Here is a 16804-nt window from a genome sequence, read left to right on the forward strand (position 1 = left end):
GTGTTTCATGTTTTTATAATATCTTTTTTTCTCAACTGAACAATGTTAATAGCCAACAATGTATTCATTGTCTCATTGATCAACGACAATGTTAACCATCATTAGTGTGCCAAATTCTGGAGTTAAGTTACACCCTTCATATATGATGCACAATTTTTTGCGACTTCATGATGCGCAATTTTTGTGATCAAGTCTTCATCACTCACTAAATCTTCAGAATCTATGTTGAATCGTCCAAAAAATTTGGTTAAGATGAGTAATGGTTTGGCTTGTCCGGTACATTAAATTTAGTGCAAGGGGATTAAATCATTTGGGCACGTGGATTATGAAAGAGCCTATACTAGTACATAGATGTCAAAAAAGAAAAAGACATGAGCATCTCAAATTCACAACTCACTATTAATAAGGTTTTAGTTGGAAACATAATACTTTGACATGGTTTGATATTAGGTGACCATTTTGCCACAACCGTCGATTTGCCAGAGACTTTGACTCAACATTCTTCTTTAGCATTGGGGCAAGGGACTCTGAAAAGATAAGAATTACCTTCCATCTTAGAAGCCGTGATATCTCTATGTTGACGACTCCAGATCCCGTTAACAATCGTTTTGACTGCACCTTTGGGAGGAGGGTCTTCATAAAACTGACCAAGAATGAAACAATCCCAAGCTTTTTTTTTGTTTTTTTCTATGACCGAATTTGAAATTATGACACTAGGTTGACAAGATTCGAGGTTAAATGGAGTACCCTTCTTCTCAAGCTTTATCGAGTTTCCATTGACAAGATTCTTCCATGGAAAGTCAGACTTTATCGAATTTGAGCCCGAAGCATTAACAGGAATGGTCGGGTTTTCAGTCGCTATGGCTGTCATGGCTTGTGGATCCGCAGCAACAATTTCTGCTTCAATTACAAGTACAGCTGCCGGAGGTGGGGTCGCTGTAGCTGGAACAGTGGGATTAGGGTTATCAATTTCTGCAGCAGTGGCCGAAACGACGATATTGCCAGAGTTGATTTCAGGATTATTAGCCAAGCTTAGCGGAAGCTCAGGTAACACTATGGTGCGAGCAGAAGAGGCAGCTTCTACACCAGCTGGAAGTGTAGAGGTAGGTGCTATAGAACTGGAATTTGATGACGAGGAAGGGGGAGATCTAGTGGGGATATCCCGAGAGGTTTTCTTTTTGGCCATGATGGCCGGAAGGAGCCGATGCCGAGATCGGCGAAGGTGGAAGGCGAAAGGAAGGGATCACGCATGGCTTGATTTTGTCGGTGTGCCTCTAGAATTCTTCAACAGGGAGGGGCTAAAACACATCGCTGGTCTTGTGGGTCACCCAGTCTGCCTCCATCCTCAGACCGAAAACCTTACAAATATTTAGGTGGCCAAGGTATACACTATTATAGATCCAAGGAAACATCTTCCAGATGCAGTGAATGCAAGATTTGAGTCTGGTCTGATTAAGAGAATTCAAGTCTCAAGCCCTTGGCTTCCATCTCTCTGCAGTCATTGTAAAAAGGTGGATCATACAGTTTCTAGATGCTTTAAAGCTCCACCGACGTGTACTTTATGCAGCTCTGCAAAACATTTCACAAATTCATGCCCTAGAGCAAAAAAGGATAAGCAACAAGGCAATAAACCTATTCAAGCTCAACTCCCTCTTGTTGGCCATGTACCATCTACAACTCGTGCCTCTGCCATCCCTGTCCCATCTTCACGTGGATAAATAGTCAAACCATCGGGAGATGTTCAATGGAGACCTGTAGCACAGTCATTACCAGCCCCTCCTCTGAAGGTCCCTAATCCCGTTGTAAGCTCAAGTAAGGTTCTGAGTAAAAAACTTAATTCAAGGACGTCGATAGTTCCGCTTGGCTCCTCAAAACCCTCAGCTGTTGGACTGGAAGAAGGTGAGTTGTGCATTGATCTTACCACCAATCTGTTCTCTCACCCTCCTATCATAGAAAACGATCTCTATGGTAGTCCATCAGACACAGGCTCAGATAGTCTTTCTGGCAATGATGATAATCCAGATGATGTCTTTGCCATTTTTTTGCAAGTTGTCTCTAAAAGAATGATGAGACAGAAGCTGCGTAAGGCTAGGGCTGGAGGCCCTTTAATCCTCTAAATCCATTTCCTTTATGGATATTTTTTGTTGGAATGTAAGAGGTTTTAACGACTCAATAAAGCGTAGGAGTTTCGGAAATGGTTGAACACTAATCAACCGCTTTTAGGTGGGCTTATAGAAACCCATGTTAGTCCTTTGAAATCGCGAAGTATAGTATCTTGCGTATTTCTAGGCTGGTCTTTTGAAGGTAATTACGAATTTTTGGACCTTGGCAAGATATGGATCTTATGGCATCCGTCTCTTCAGGTGTCTGTCCTCAGTAAATCGTTGCAGATGATAACCTGCCTAATCAAGTAGCCTTTTGTTACCGAAGAGTTAGTCGTGTCCATTGTGTATGCTTTGTCTATCAGCAATGCGTCTCGTAAGCCACTTTAGGCAGAGATTGACTGGACAAGATCACCAACTGATTGTCTTCCCGGTCCTCTCGAGCTTTGTCCTATGCGGGTAGGCAGCAATTAATAGCCTCAATCATCTGTGGTACAGTTAATTTATGGATGTCTGCTTTCATCCTACCTAAAGGATGCTTGAAAAAGATCGAAAGTATGTGTTCTAATTTCCTCGGGACCGGTGATGTCAATAAGAAAGGAACTGCAAAGGTGGCTTGGGATCGTCTTTGCCTTCCCGAGTCTGAAGGATGACTTGGTTTTAGAAGTCTCAGTCTTTGGAACAAAACCCTTTGCCTAAAACTCATTTGGCCTTTGTTTTCTGCCAGTGATTCTCTGTGGGCTAAATGGATGAGATTTTTTGGCTTATAAATGCAAAGAAGCAATGTTCATGGACATGGACATCTATCTTAAATCTGCGCACTCTGGCTCGCAACTTTATCAGATGCAACCTGGGAAATGGTAACCAAATCAGTTTTTGGTATGATTGGTGGACTCCGTTAGGCCCTTTAATTGATTTTCTGGGGATTTCTGGTCCTGCTCAAACTGGAATTCCTCTAAAAGAGATGGGATGGAATCTCAGACCTGCAAGATCAAGTGAAGCAGAAGCCCTTCATATTCACCTCACCACGATACATATCCCTTCCTTAAGCACTATCTCGGATACTTTTATGTGGTTGATAGGTTCTGAAGAACTGGAGAGATTTTCCACCAAGAAAACGTGGGAAGTTCTAAGGCCAAGATCTGATCCTCTTCCTTGGACGAATCATATTTGGTTTAAAGGGGCCATTCCTAGACATGCATTTATGATGTGGTTAATGCAATTAGACAGACTTCCTACAAGAGCTCGATTGGCAAGATGGGGACTCCAAATAGATACAGGCTGTTGTTTGTGTGGTTCTTATCTAGAATCCAGAGATCACCTATTTCTACGCTGCGAAGTGAGTGAAGAACTTTGGTTGAAAGTCAACAGTCGACTTGGCTATACTCCATTCACCTTTCACACATGGGACACATTCTTGGCATGGCTAAACATCAAAGACAATACCTCCCCTCGGTGTCTCCGTAGACTGGTCACGCAAGCCACTCTTTACACTATCTGGATGGAACGCAACAATAGATACCACAACAACATATCTACTGATGTCCTCGTCCTGTTCAAGGCCGTGGACCGGCAAATCAGGGATGCAATCTTGGCGAAGCAGAAGTGTAAACATTTTAAAGACCTATTGCAAATATGGTTGCGGTACGACTAGGCAAGCCTACTCCTCGGTTTCTAAATCTTAGTCCCTTCCTTAATTTTTATCTTTTTTTTGGCAAGGGATGTTTTGATGTGTTCAGCTTGTTGTAACTATTACAAACCTTCATTATATATGAAATTCACATATTTATCAAAAAAAAAAAAAAACTTTTACATAATAAAGTGGATGATGATGGGTTGGATAGTAAGTAATCTACTGTTATTTTACTTTTGTATATAATATTTTATGTAAGGAAAAAATGTGCACCCCAAAAATAAATGTTTTTAAAAAAAAGAAACAAATACAAATAGATAATAAAAGTGAAGTGATCTTAGTGCAGTGGTCAATAGTAAGTCCAAATGTAGAAAGCACCATCACACCAGAGATCGAGTCCCGCTTTCTATGAATGTAGAGATTTGGCTAATGGGCCAGTGTGTTGTGGCCCAATGGTTGAAAAAAAAAATAGATAATAAAATTTAAACTGTAAAAACTATAAGTTTAAAGTGAGACAAATATTACATTTCGGCTTTAAAGCTCTACAACATCTTGCAGCCCACCAATTATCGATGTAGATTTTAATAAACTTAAACAGATCAAAACTAAAATATATATAAACAACGAAAAAATATATCGAGTATAGAGACGTACTTGGATTTAAGACTCTCCTAGACTTGATAAATTTTATTATTTATTTCACTATTAGCTATAATAGATTTTTTCTAGCTTTATACATTCAATATAAATATAATGATTACTTTTTTTGATAGATGAGTCATGATCACTATATTATATACTAATGAAAATTATATATAAATGGGAAAAATGGATTATCATTTTTTAATATTTAAGATGCAATGTATTTCTTAAATTTTCATTTGCTAAATCTTTTATTTCCATTTTATATAATTTTCTACATTTAGTTTATTATACCGTGTTTATATAAATTATAAGCTGAATTTGCAGAGTGGATGTTAAACTCTCCTTACAGTTATGGAAAATCTAACTCTAGAGCTCAATATCCATTCCGCAAGTCATCTTGTGAATGTGAATCTTATCACAAAGATGGATGTGTACACCAAAATCACCATTCATGGCGAAAATACTCGAAAGAGACAAAAGGCGAAAACTACTATCGATCGCTCTGGTGGATCTAGCCCAACTTGGAATCAAGCTGTCAAATTTTCCATGAATGAGAGGTTAGTCTATGATGGTCGTTTGACACTTGTGATAAGACTAATCTCTCGTCGAGTCCTAGGCAACAAAGATATCGGAAGAGTTAACATACCATTACTTGAGCTTCTAGATTCAGTCATGCCGTCAATTAACAATGAAGGTAACATTCTGAGGGTGAAAGTGATGACGTGTGAGGTGAGAACTCTATCGGGAAAACCATCAGGAAAATTGACTTTTTCATACCGCTTTAAACCGGATTTACCATTTATCATTAATCGGAATTTGGTTAACACACCAATTTATCCTCCGCTGTCGCGAATTGAGCATCCAACTTCGGCTCCACCAGAATTGCCGATTGAGTTTCCTAGGCTGCCTGAGCTACCGTATTGTCTTTTTGCTGCTGGATCGAGCAGTGATCCTCTTCGAATACCTGCCGACGGGATACTGGAGCAAGCCAATTCTGCTTACAACCACACACCACCACCATCGTCGGGCTTTCAAGGGTATAAACTGCACCGTGGTGGACCGCCAAGGAAATATGAAACCGAAAATTAGTGGTATCAACAATCCAGGAGATAGGAAACTGGGCTTTTGGGTGGATTGATGGGTGTCTGTTTTCTGTTTTAATTTTAATTTTTCTGTTTTCTCTAAACAATTTCTTTCCCCTTTCTCCATGATCTCATTAGATGTATGGTGTCACTATTTCTTGTTTCAATCAAATAAAATAATGGGAGAAAAAAAACAAAAAAAACTTAGCTAATACCACGAGCTCACGTGATCTTACGGTGGTCACTGGCTCAGGTGATTCCACCTTCCGTGACTCTTTTTTTCTTTTTCCGCATCTCTTTCTCTCCGAGTAGGCTTGAACCCTCCTCGGTTCTTATCCTCTCTACTCACATAGAGCCTCTTCTCCAATGAACACACTGAAAAATTCAAAGCAACAGTTTTTAAAATACAATGGCGATGTCTCATCTCTTTCTTTCTTCTCCTAGACCTTCAATGGCTCTGCGACTCCACTCGACCCAGGTAACCAAATCTCTTGTCTTCTTCTACCAAATCTTCAAATTAGCTTCACGACCCAGAACAAAAAATTGTTACTTTTCATTATTGCTCATGTGGGTCTTCGACTTTTGATTAAAGACGAAATTTTTCAATTGAATTGTGGAAGATATTGCACTTAGGCTTTGTTGATATGAAATTGGATCAATTTCATTGTAGAATATAGTGAATTAGAGGTTAGCCTCTCTTATTTGTATCCGCTAAATATGTAAATTATGAATCTTTCGTTAGGCATATAGCAAATTTGTGATATTCCCCCAACTGAGTTGTTTGATTTCTCTATATCTTGTGTTTGCAGTTCACGTTGTTCTACTCTAAGAACAATAAAGATTGTACCTTTAAGGGTGCTAATGAAGCTAAAGTCTCAAAGAGACCACTCCTCTGTCGTTCAATTCATATGGAATCTGAACATTCAGGGGAACCAAAGAGGCTTAGTTTTGATAATCTGCTGAGGATAACAAAAGATGTTTGGGATAATTCTCCTCAGCCGGTTAAGGAGTTCCCTTGGAATAGAGCTTTCGGAAACTTCATCCAGCTTGTTCTTGATCTCGCTATATCAGTCGTTAAGTTCTTGTTTGTTCCTATATTCGCGGTTTCTTCAATCAGTGAGATGTCTTATTGTGCACATGAGAGGAAACTTGCTTTAGTCCCGTTTCCTTTAGTCCTCGGTACGGTTGTTGCGGGCATTCTACAAGAAACCGCTTTGAAGATCTCTCCTCGTCTCAAGGTCGTAGAGAAGATAAACAGCTGTTAATAGATCCCCAATCTATATGTTTAAGATTTTGTTTTGGAATGTGTAAAATTGAAAACGCAGCTGTTTACTATGTTTTTTGTTCTTGCAGGAAGCGGAAGTACCATGGCATTTGCTAACTATGATGATGTTCTTCACTCTGATTAAACTTCCTGGACCGTACTATCCGTACTGGGGGCGTTTATTTGTTCCACATTTTGCTAATGGAGTATTGCTTAGAGCACTTTGGTCCATGTTCTTTTGGTATAAGAAGACTAGAAACACATCAGGAAATCCTCTGCAGAATCACAGTGTGGAAACAAAATGAGCATCTTCATCTAAAGGTACAGTAAGTTTTGTTAGATAAATTATGTAGAAATCCCATGATGAGCACATAAACATATGGACGATATTGTTTAGATATGACTTAAGTTTCTCAATATATGCATAACTCATCTTTATTCTTTGGTTTTCTTTTGTAGGCTGGTGTTTTTAGCTGCAAAGTGGTCACTTCGATTAGTTTTGGGGATTATCTGGAACCTCGCGGATTAGAGTTCGAGCATAGATAGGAGATTTCTTCAAAATGTCAGAGAATTTGAGGTCAATGGGTTGACAATATCTTTTAGGCCATAGAATTGTTTTGTTTTGTGTTCTCTTGTTTGGGAAAGTGTCTCAGTTCTTGTGACAACCACTGTTTTTGGGTTTGTATATGTATCTTTTGTTTTTGGGCAAACGAATTTTAGTTACAAGAAACTAAATCCTGGAATTTTGCAACCAAAACCATAATTTTAATCATTTCAAGCAATTTTTTTTTTAATGAAAAAGAGATCTCTTCTGATTGTGTTTTAGGGTTATGAAAAATCTGAAAATGTTTTACAAAATTTAATTGTTTCCAATGCTACTAATTAAAACGTTGAAACTATTAAACTAATCATTTCACTAACAAGTCAAAACAATGAGGATCCATCAAATAGATGTCATATCGATAAGGACACATGTAGCATGTGCAATTGGAGTACGTAAATACATATAATCAAGTAATCAATTATATTCTTACCAAGCCATTTAAATACAAAAAAACTTATTAAGTTGAAGAATTTGCTTGTCATAGATTTTATATCATCGTCTTTAACGACTAAATGGTCCTTATCAGATCAGACGAACAATTAGAGAAATCTAAAAATATTGTATAAAATTATGGGCAATTTAATTTAATTTTAGCCACTAGAATTAAACTTGTAAATAAATTTTAGGATTCATAATATTTTGATCTTTCGAAAATATATTTTTTAACATACATGTTTTCTTTTACATATGTATATATATATATACAAATATTATAGATATTTACACTTATATACTAATATGCACTTAAACGAATTTACTTTTGTTATTTTGGTATATATATGACTAGAAAGATGTTATAAAGTGGTAATTTTGTGAATATATGATTCCTAAAAGATTATACAAAATTCTAAAATCATACTTTGTTTAAGAAACCTTAAATAATGTTTATAAAGGTAATTGTAAAGTAAAAACACATTTGTTTCATATTTATTACTCCATCCGCTTCTAATAATCAAAGTTTTAGAAAAAAAAATTGTTTCGAAAAGATAGTTTAAAAAAACAGTCTTCTATGCAATTTTTATAAGTTTATTTATTCAAGCACACATTAATTAAAATACGGCTACATGATTGGTAGTCTAAATATGAGGAAATGAGTCTACAAAAAATGGTTTTTTATAAGTTATTGATGATGAATTGTAAACTTAAAAAAAACACTAAACACAATGGAGTTAGAGTTATAGGAACCTGTAATTACAAAAAAAAAAAATTTTTAATAATTTTTTAATATGTGTGAAAGACAAAAAAAAAAAAAGAATTATTAAGAACATAAGAAGTAAAGACAATTGCAAGAGTCTCATATTTAAATATGATATAGATCGACCTCCATGAATTTTTGGCACGGCACTGAGAGCATGAATTACCAAAAGAATTTGTTATTTCTATATTATTTCAGTTATGTTAATAATTCGTTTTAATTTTTGGTCAATCATGTGTAAAACTTTTGAATGCAACTGTCATGTGTGATTCTTCTTCTGGAGATAAACTAAGATCTACATTTTTTTTCATTGTACGGTAACTCGTTAGGTGTGAATCTAATTTCTTCTTGAAGAGGAGAATACTAACTTTTTAGAATCTTTACATGGTAAGTTTATTAGTTGATCTAAATTTAGATAAAAATAATTCAATTGGCATACTATTGTATCTCATTACTAGATTGACATAATAATTATGTAAAAAGACCAAAACCCCAAAAAAAAAAAAATTAAGTTTTATTCTTACAAAAAAAAACAAAAAAAAATTGAAATAAAAAAGAATAAAACAAAAAAAAAAAGATTTTTGGAAGACAAAAACAAAACTGTTATAACAAAAAACAAATCTGTCATAACATAAAATAAATTTGTTGTCACTATAATTACATATAATAAATTTGTTATCAAAAGGTGCACAAAAAAACAAAAATCTGTTCTCAAACAACATATTTTTGGAAGCCAAAAACAAAGCTGTCATAACATAAACAAATCGGCCATAAAATATGGTCTTAATGTAGGTCTTTTTAACAATTTTTTAATTTTTTTAACAAACCTGTTATCAAACGACAAATTTTTGGTTAAATTAAAAAATCTGTAGTAATATGAAATAAATCTGTTATCACTAGACGTCAAATTAGTAATTATTTTTCATAAAAAAATCTGTCACAGTACAGTAGATTTTTAGCGAAAAAAATAAATCTATAACAACTGTGAAAAATAAATCTGCCACACATTATAACCAATCTGCCATATATTATGAAAGTATGTGATGTCTTTATAAATAAGTCTGTCGTTAAAAATAAATCTGTCACTAATTATAAATATGTCGTAACTATCTTCAAATAAATATGTCATCCAAAATAAATTTGTCGGTCATGCACAAATAAATTTTTCATGCAAAAAAAATATGTCGTACATAAACAAATCTGTCACAACTAGTCCGACAGATTTCTGAAAATATTTTGAATTTTTTAAAAAAATGCTGGAAATTTTTTAAAAGGTAAATTTGATTTTTTATTTTTTCCTGACAAAGCAAAAAAAGGTATTTTAGACATAAAATAACCCACTAAACCTCATCTTTTATAAATTAATTAAGTAATTAATCTCTTAATTTGGGTCAATCTAATTTTTTTTCAATTTATTATTTCGTAAAAGAGTACTGCAAAGAATAAACAAAACACGCCATTGAGTTTTTTCTAATACGGCGATGTCCACCAGAGAACAAAAATAATTACTCGATTTTATTAAAATTGCCAATTGTAAAATATGAGAGGGAAACCCAATTGTTTGCTTTCATTCTGAATTGCATTTCGATCACATTTTCCTTGTGAATTCCATACTCTTTTAAAAAAATTATACGGATTAATTTTATCGATTAATGCAATTATACATCGGAGAAAATAACTTTGATCTTAAAACCAATCAAATTCAAAAAAACTATTTCACACATATATGTTTTTTTCGTGATAGTCATTTTTTTTGTTTTTCTTTTTGTAATGCTTGTTTCACAGATTTCTTTATTATATTATAACCACATTTGTTCTGTTTGTTGGTTTTAATCTCTTGTTTCACATTGTTTAGTCCGCTGTATATTACAAAAAGGGAAGAATCTAATGACAACTTCTATATAAATATACAAAGGGGATGTATTCGAATTGACAATATTAAGTGATTTGTGTAAAATTTACAAATTTTATATTATTCAATAATGGATTTTAAAAAGTCTTATAAAACATAAAATCTACCGTTCTTGAATTAATGGTTTAAAAATCTACTTTAAAATCTACCTTAAAATCTACTGTTATTTGCAATAAATCATATCAACTACTCTAAAATCATCAAAATCATATAAAAATTCATAAAAACTCAAATCACTTAGAATATTAGATTGAATATATCCCTAAAAAATTCCATAAATTACCTATTTTCCATTATTTTTTATTACAAAAGCATTTTACTTTTTTCTGATCGTCATTTTTTTTTTTTATTGTTGTTTCACGTGTTTTCTGATATATATAAAGGGGAAAAAACTTAAAACCCCTGATTTATTTTATATATAGACGTTTAATACTTGATTTTTTTCTGTTGGAAGAAAAATGCTTATATTAATTTAAACGAACAAAATAATATCAAAAAATATAAATGTTGTCATTTTCATAACAACATTTAATTTTTTTTTGAAAACGTGAGTATGAAAATAACAACATTTCTATTTTTTGGGTATTAATTCGTTCGTTTTAATTAATATAGGTATTTTCTTCCAATGGAAAATACCAAATATTAAACGTAAAAAAAAAATAGATGAGAGTTTTTTAAGTTTTTTTCCTTATAGATTAACTATACTCGTTCCAAACAATAGATCCATGTAAGATGAGATGGAACCCTTTCTCTCTAAGGGCGATTTCTGGAGCGATTTACAGTTACTCAGTCGCCCTTCTTCTCCTTGCCAGAGTATTTTTCCGACTGAAATTTCTACCCGGTTTTTCTCTGCCTAAACGGTTACATGGCAGTTTATCGGATCCGTTTATCTCGTTGGATAACTGCTTTGAGAAACCGCCATTGCCCAAAAAGTATAAATATCCCTTTCCTGCCATTTCTTCATTCACCAATCTGTTATCACTTTCCCTCTCCTTCATCTCTGAAACTATCTTCGCGAATATGAGTGACTATGTCAGGAAATCTCTTCAAGATCTGGATTTGGGCATGAATGATGCGCATGTTCCATTACCCCCTCAATTCATTGCTAAGGCAGTAACTGCAAATTGTTTTTCTCTGGTGGTTCAGACCGTCAATCCGCGTAAGCAGAACTTGAGGGCTCTGATTGGTCATATGCCTTGAGTTTGGGGTTTTGAAGATTTGGTTGTTGGCTGGGTTTTGGGCCCGGGAAAGGCGTTGTTTGTGTTCCAATCAAAAGAACCTCTTAATATGATTCTGCGATGTGGTCCCTGGACCTTTAATGATTGGATGCTTTCTGTCCACCGCTAGCATCTTCACATCACAAATGAGACTCTGAAGACCATTCCTTTCTGGGTTCAGATTAGGGGAATTCCCCTCCTCTATCTCTCTAACGACATGGCCAGGTATGTTGGTGACCAATTAGGACCAGTCGATACTGTTGATTTTGATGAAAATGCCCATTTGGTTGAATTTGTTCGAGTTAGTATAGACTGGAATATAGATTGCCTCTCCGCTTTCAAAGGAACTTTCAGTTTACTGCGGGTGATAACACCACCATTAAGTATCTCTTTGAAAGGCTTAGGAAGTTCCATTCTAAATGTGGCTCTTTGAAACATGATATTGCTGAGTGTGACTTGATGGTCCTCCGCTGGAGCATGATGTCATGTCAGAGACCAATACACTCCAAACCATTGAACCCTTTGCAACAATTTCTGGACTGCAAAACCACTTTTCTACTCCGGGTGCTGGCCCAAGTTTTGAACCATCATCAACACCGAGTGTATTTGAAGACACAAAGACAGAGTTAACTGCTGAAAGACTCCGCTACTTACATACCAAGTTTAGCAAACAGTTTTTGACACTTTCTCTCCCATTGAGGATTGCAAGAACCCTGACATGATATCCACTCTTGGAGGCTCTAAAAAGAAGCGTGTGGATGTTGAAGCTTTCTATCAACGATGAGAGGCTGCTGAGGATCAGGCGGTCCTGTGCCAGATCCGTAAGAAGGAGCGAGTTGGGTCAGAAGGATCTTGCTCAGCAGGTAACAAAATCGACAGAGGCGCGGGGGCCCGGTACCCCCACAGTTCATATGACGATCATCTCCTGCAATTGTCAGGGTCTTGGTGGATCGCTGACTCTATCACGACTAAGTAGTATTTGTCGTATTTATAAACCTAATATATTATTTTTCTTAGAAACTCTGAATAAGTGTGAGATGGTGTGTGACTTTGTTCTTTCTCTAGGATTTTCTAATGTAATTACTGAACCCCTTCTTGGTCGGAGTGGTGGTTTAGCATTGTTGTGGAAAAATAATGTTCCGGTATCCAAGAATCTTTAGGATGCTCGAATCATTGATGTAAACATTAACAATTATAACTTTGATTTTTTACTTGTCTTGTGTCTATGGTCACCTAAATCCAGACCACCGACCATCGACACCTTTTGTGGGAACAACTTAAAAATATATCCATAAACAGGGATGTTCTTTGGGCTCTAGTTGGCGACTTTAATGATACTCTCTAACAATGAAAAAATTAGTGGTCCTTTGCGCACAGAGTGGACGTTCAGAGACTTCAGACACATGGTTTCTTTTTGTGATCTCTCTGATTTAAAATCTATTGGTGATAGGCTCTCTTGGGTGGGGGAGAGGTATACACACACGATGAAGTGTTGTTTGGACAGAGCTTTGGTGAATTCAGAATGGACTGCAACCTTTCCAAGAGCTATATATGAATTTCTTGATTTTAATGATTCTGATCACAGACCAATCCTTCTTCGTTTAGGCATACTTTTCAGTTTATAAAGAAGCCATTTCGTTTTGATAAGCGACTGTTAGGAGTTTTAAGTTTCAAAAACTATGTCAAAGAAGGCTGGAATGTCTGTAAATTACAATAACATCATACAATTGTTGATCAGATAAGCCATTCTCGTCGTTATATGGCCCGGTGTAAACGCAAAAATAATCTGAATTCAACAAAACAAATTGATGCCCTTCAACATCGTCTACGCAGAGCTATGTCTAGTCTTCACCGATCAGATAGAGACTTAATCCCTCGCTTACGTCAAGAGCTAGCCTAGGCTTACAAAAATGAGGAGCTATATTGGAAACAAAAGAGTAGGAATCTTTGGCTACAAGTTGGGGATCGAAACACAAAAATTTTCCATGCTTGTACAAAAAACCATTTTGCTCTGAACTTCATAACCTCTATAAACGAAGATCAAGGTAATACCTTCAGTGGGAGTTTGCAGTTGGTCTACACGCTGCAGATTACTTTCAAGCTATGTATATATTCACTTGTCATCAAGTCTCTCCTATGGATTTTGTTGACTTTCGTCCTACAATCACAAAAGAAATCAATGAGGAACTAACTAAGGACTTCACTAATGACAAAAAATTTAAAGCCCTATCTATGATTGGAGACAACAAGGCCCCAGGTCCTGATGGTTTAACTGCCCGTTTCTACAAAGAATGTTGGGACGTTGAGGGAGAAGATGTAACCAAGGAAGTCAAGAATTTCTTTCACTCGTCAGTTATGAGACGTGGACTTAACTACACAAACATATGCATGATTCCAAAGATTCATGAACCGTTGACCCTATATGATTACCGCCCTATAGGCCTGTGCAACGTTATTTACAAGATTATCTCCAAATGTTTGGTGGTACACCTAAAACGTCATCTAGATGTTATTGTTTCTAACTCTCAAGCCGCGTTCATTCTCGGACGATTGGTTAATAGCTCACGAACTAATGCATTCTCTTAAGATAAGGAAGAGAGTTTCACAAACATATATGGCTATCAAGACAGATGTAAGCAAAGCATATGATAGACTGAAATGAGATTTTTTAGAGATTACCATGCAACTGTTTGGTTTTTCTCCTACATGGATCAAATGGATTATGGCCACAGTTAGATCTGTAGAATATGCAGTTCTAATCAATGGCACCCCTTTTGAAGGATGCTTCCTGATTGTGGAATTAGACAGGGTGATCCTCTTTCACCTTATCTATTTATCTTGTGTGCTGATATTCTAAGCCATCTTATCAAGTTCCAAGTCTCATCTGGATACCTACAATGAATTAAAATTAGCAATGGTGTTCCAACTATTACTCATTTACAGTTTGCCGATGATAGTTTATTTTTTTGTCGAGCAAATAATCGGAACTGTCAAGCTTTAAAAGATGCCTTTGATGTCTATGAGTATTATTCAGGCCAAAAGATTGATACATAAAAAACCCTAATCACTTTTGGTTATCGCGTCTATGGGCATCGCCAAGATGCTATGAAGTGCATTTTGCAGATCTCAAATTAGGGGGAAGGGGAAAAGTATCTTGGCTTACCTGAACAATTTGGTAGAAAGAAGTAAGAAATGTTTGCTTACATTCTTGAACGTGTCCGTCAACGTACTTCAAACTGGAGTGCCAAATTTCTTTCTCCGGCTGGAAAAGAAGTGTTGTTGAAATCGGTTGCAGCGGCCATGCCAGTCTATGCTATGTCCTGCTTTAATTACCCCTTGGTCTTATATCAGAACTTGAGACTCTTCTAATGAAGTTTTGGTGGCAGAAAAGTACAAATTCGAGAGGTATACCGTGGATAGCTTGGAAACGACTCCAATATTCAAAGAAGGAAGGTGGTTTGGGTTTCCATGATTTAGGAAAGTTCAATGAGTCCTTGTTAGAAAAACAAGCTTGGCGGATTATTCGTCATCCAAATACCTTGTTTGCCAAGGTAATGAAAGCTAGATACTTCCCGGATGAATCTATTCTCGATGCAAAGCCAAAAAAGTCGCAGTCCTTTGGCTGGTCGTCAACTCTAACTGGCTTTACTTTGCTTTAAAAAGGTATTCGTTTTATAGTAGAGGAGGGCTCCACCATTCGAGTTAATATGGACAATGTTATCATTGACCATCCTCCATGCGCTGTTTCCTCTGTAGACCCCTCTATGCAAGGTATGATATCAGATTTTATTCAAACTAATGGAATTTCTTCCTCATGGAATATCCAAGTCATTGAAGCCACCATTACCCCAGAAGACTATGAAGGTCTCACTCAACTCTACATTCCCCAATCTTGTCCAGTGGATAAATTAATTTGGCACTATAATAGCTCAGGAAAGTATTTTGTTCGTTCTGGCTACTGGTTGGCTACTCATGACCCGACTGATAATGCCCCTGCTCCAGTTGTCCCACATGGCTCCATAGTTCTAAAAAATCAAATATGGAAACTGAAGATTCTACCTAAAATGAAACACTTTCTCTGGAATGTTTTATCCAAATCAGTGGGAACTGCAACAAGATTAGTTTCTCATGGGGTATCTATCGACAAAGTCTGTCAACGCTATAAGAGTTCGAAAAAATCAATTAATCACACTCTTTTTACATGTCCTTCATCTCAGTTGGTTTGGAATTTGGCAAATATTCTTCTGCCTTCTCCCTTCCATTTAACAGATCCGGAAGATAATGTTTCAACTTTATTAGATGTGTACAATGACAATTCAATTTCACAGGAAGTTAATTTCCTACCCTTCTGGGTCATATGGAATATATGGAAATCTTGTAACAATTTTATTTTTAGATACATTCCTGAGGATGCTCAACATAGCCTCCACCAAGCTAAGGGTGATGTTTCTGAATGGATCAATGCTACAGGTGCCCACATACAGAATTCTTCTCCGAGGATACAATCACATAATCACCTTTGGGTATGACCTCAGCTTCCTTTCGTGAAATGCAATTTTGATGCTAGTTTTTTGGCGGTTTCCAACAAAGCTATGGGAGGATGGGTTGTACGTGATTCTTTAGGTATCGAGTCTTCTTGGAGATCGGGTATCCTTCGAGATGCACAATCTCTACTAAAAGCTGAAGTGGAAGCTTTATTGTTTGCTATGCAACAAACTTCGAACCATGGCTTTGACAATGTATGTTTTGAAGGCGATTGTAAAACGTTGATCGACGTTGTCAATGGTTCCTTGATGGACGTCTCCATTTATAGCTTGCTACAAAATATTAAACTTTGTTCAAGGCACTTCCGAGTGGTTCGCTTTGAATATTCACATCGTTCAACTAATGAAGTAGCACATTTATTAGCACAACAACTAAGCTGCCTTAATACATATTTTTATAGTGATAATATAAATCCTCCTGTATGGATGATAGAACCCTTGTATGTTGACAGATTTTATTCTTAATAAAATTCATTTTGCTGAAAAAAAAATTAACCATACTTGTTCCGTCGGTTTTGTTTCGTTTCGATCTTTTGTTACGCATAGTTCAATCCGCAAAATTATAATAAAAAGAAAAAAAAAAAAGAAAAAAAAAAAAAAAAAAAA

General features: G+C 35.9%; 2 protein-coding genes across 2 annotated transcripts; both read left to right on the forward strand.

Annotated features, from left to right (window-relative positions):
• Nucleotides 4732-5469, forward strand: LOC104759870 (protein SRC2-like). Its single transcript, XM_010482751.1, has one exon. It carries the CDS (start codon nucleotides 4732-4734, stop codon nucleotides 5467-5469), a length of 738 nt encoding a protein of 245 aa, XP_010481053.1.
• On the forward strand, nucleotides 5736-7508 carry LOC104758257. The gene is made up of 4 exons (XM_010481082.1): nucleotides 5736-5940; nucleotides 6272-6700; nucleotides 6816-7047; nucleotides 7186-7508. The coding sequence occupies exons 1-3, from the start codon at nucleotides 5872-5874 to the stop codon at nucleotides 7029-7031; spliced, it is 714 nt and encodes a 237-aa protein (XP_010479384.1). The 5' UTR covers nucleotides 5736-5871; the 3' UTR covers nucleotides 7032-7047; nucleotides 7186-7508.

Source organism: Camelina sativa, chromosome 17, assembly GCF_000633955.1.
Source record: "Camelina sativa cultivar DH55 chromosome 17, Cs, whole genome shotgun sequence".
In the NCBI taxonomy this organism is placed as follows: domain Eukaryota; kingdom Viridiplantae; phylum Streptophyta; class Magnoliopsida; order Brassicales; family Brassicaceae; genus Camelina; species Camelina sativa.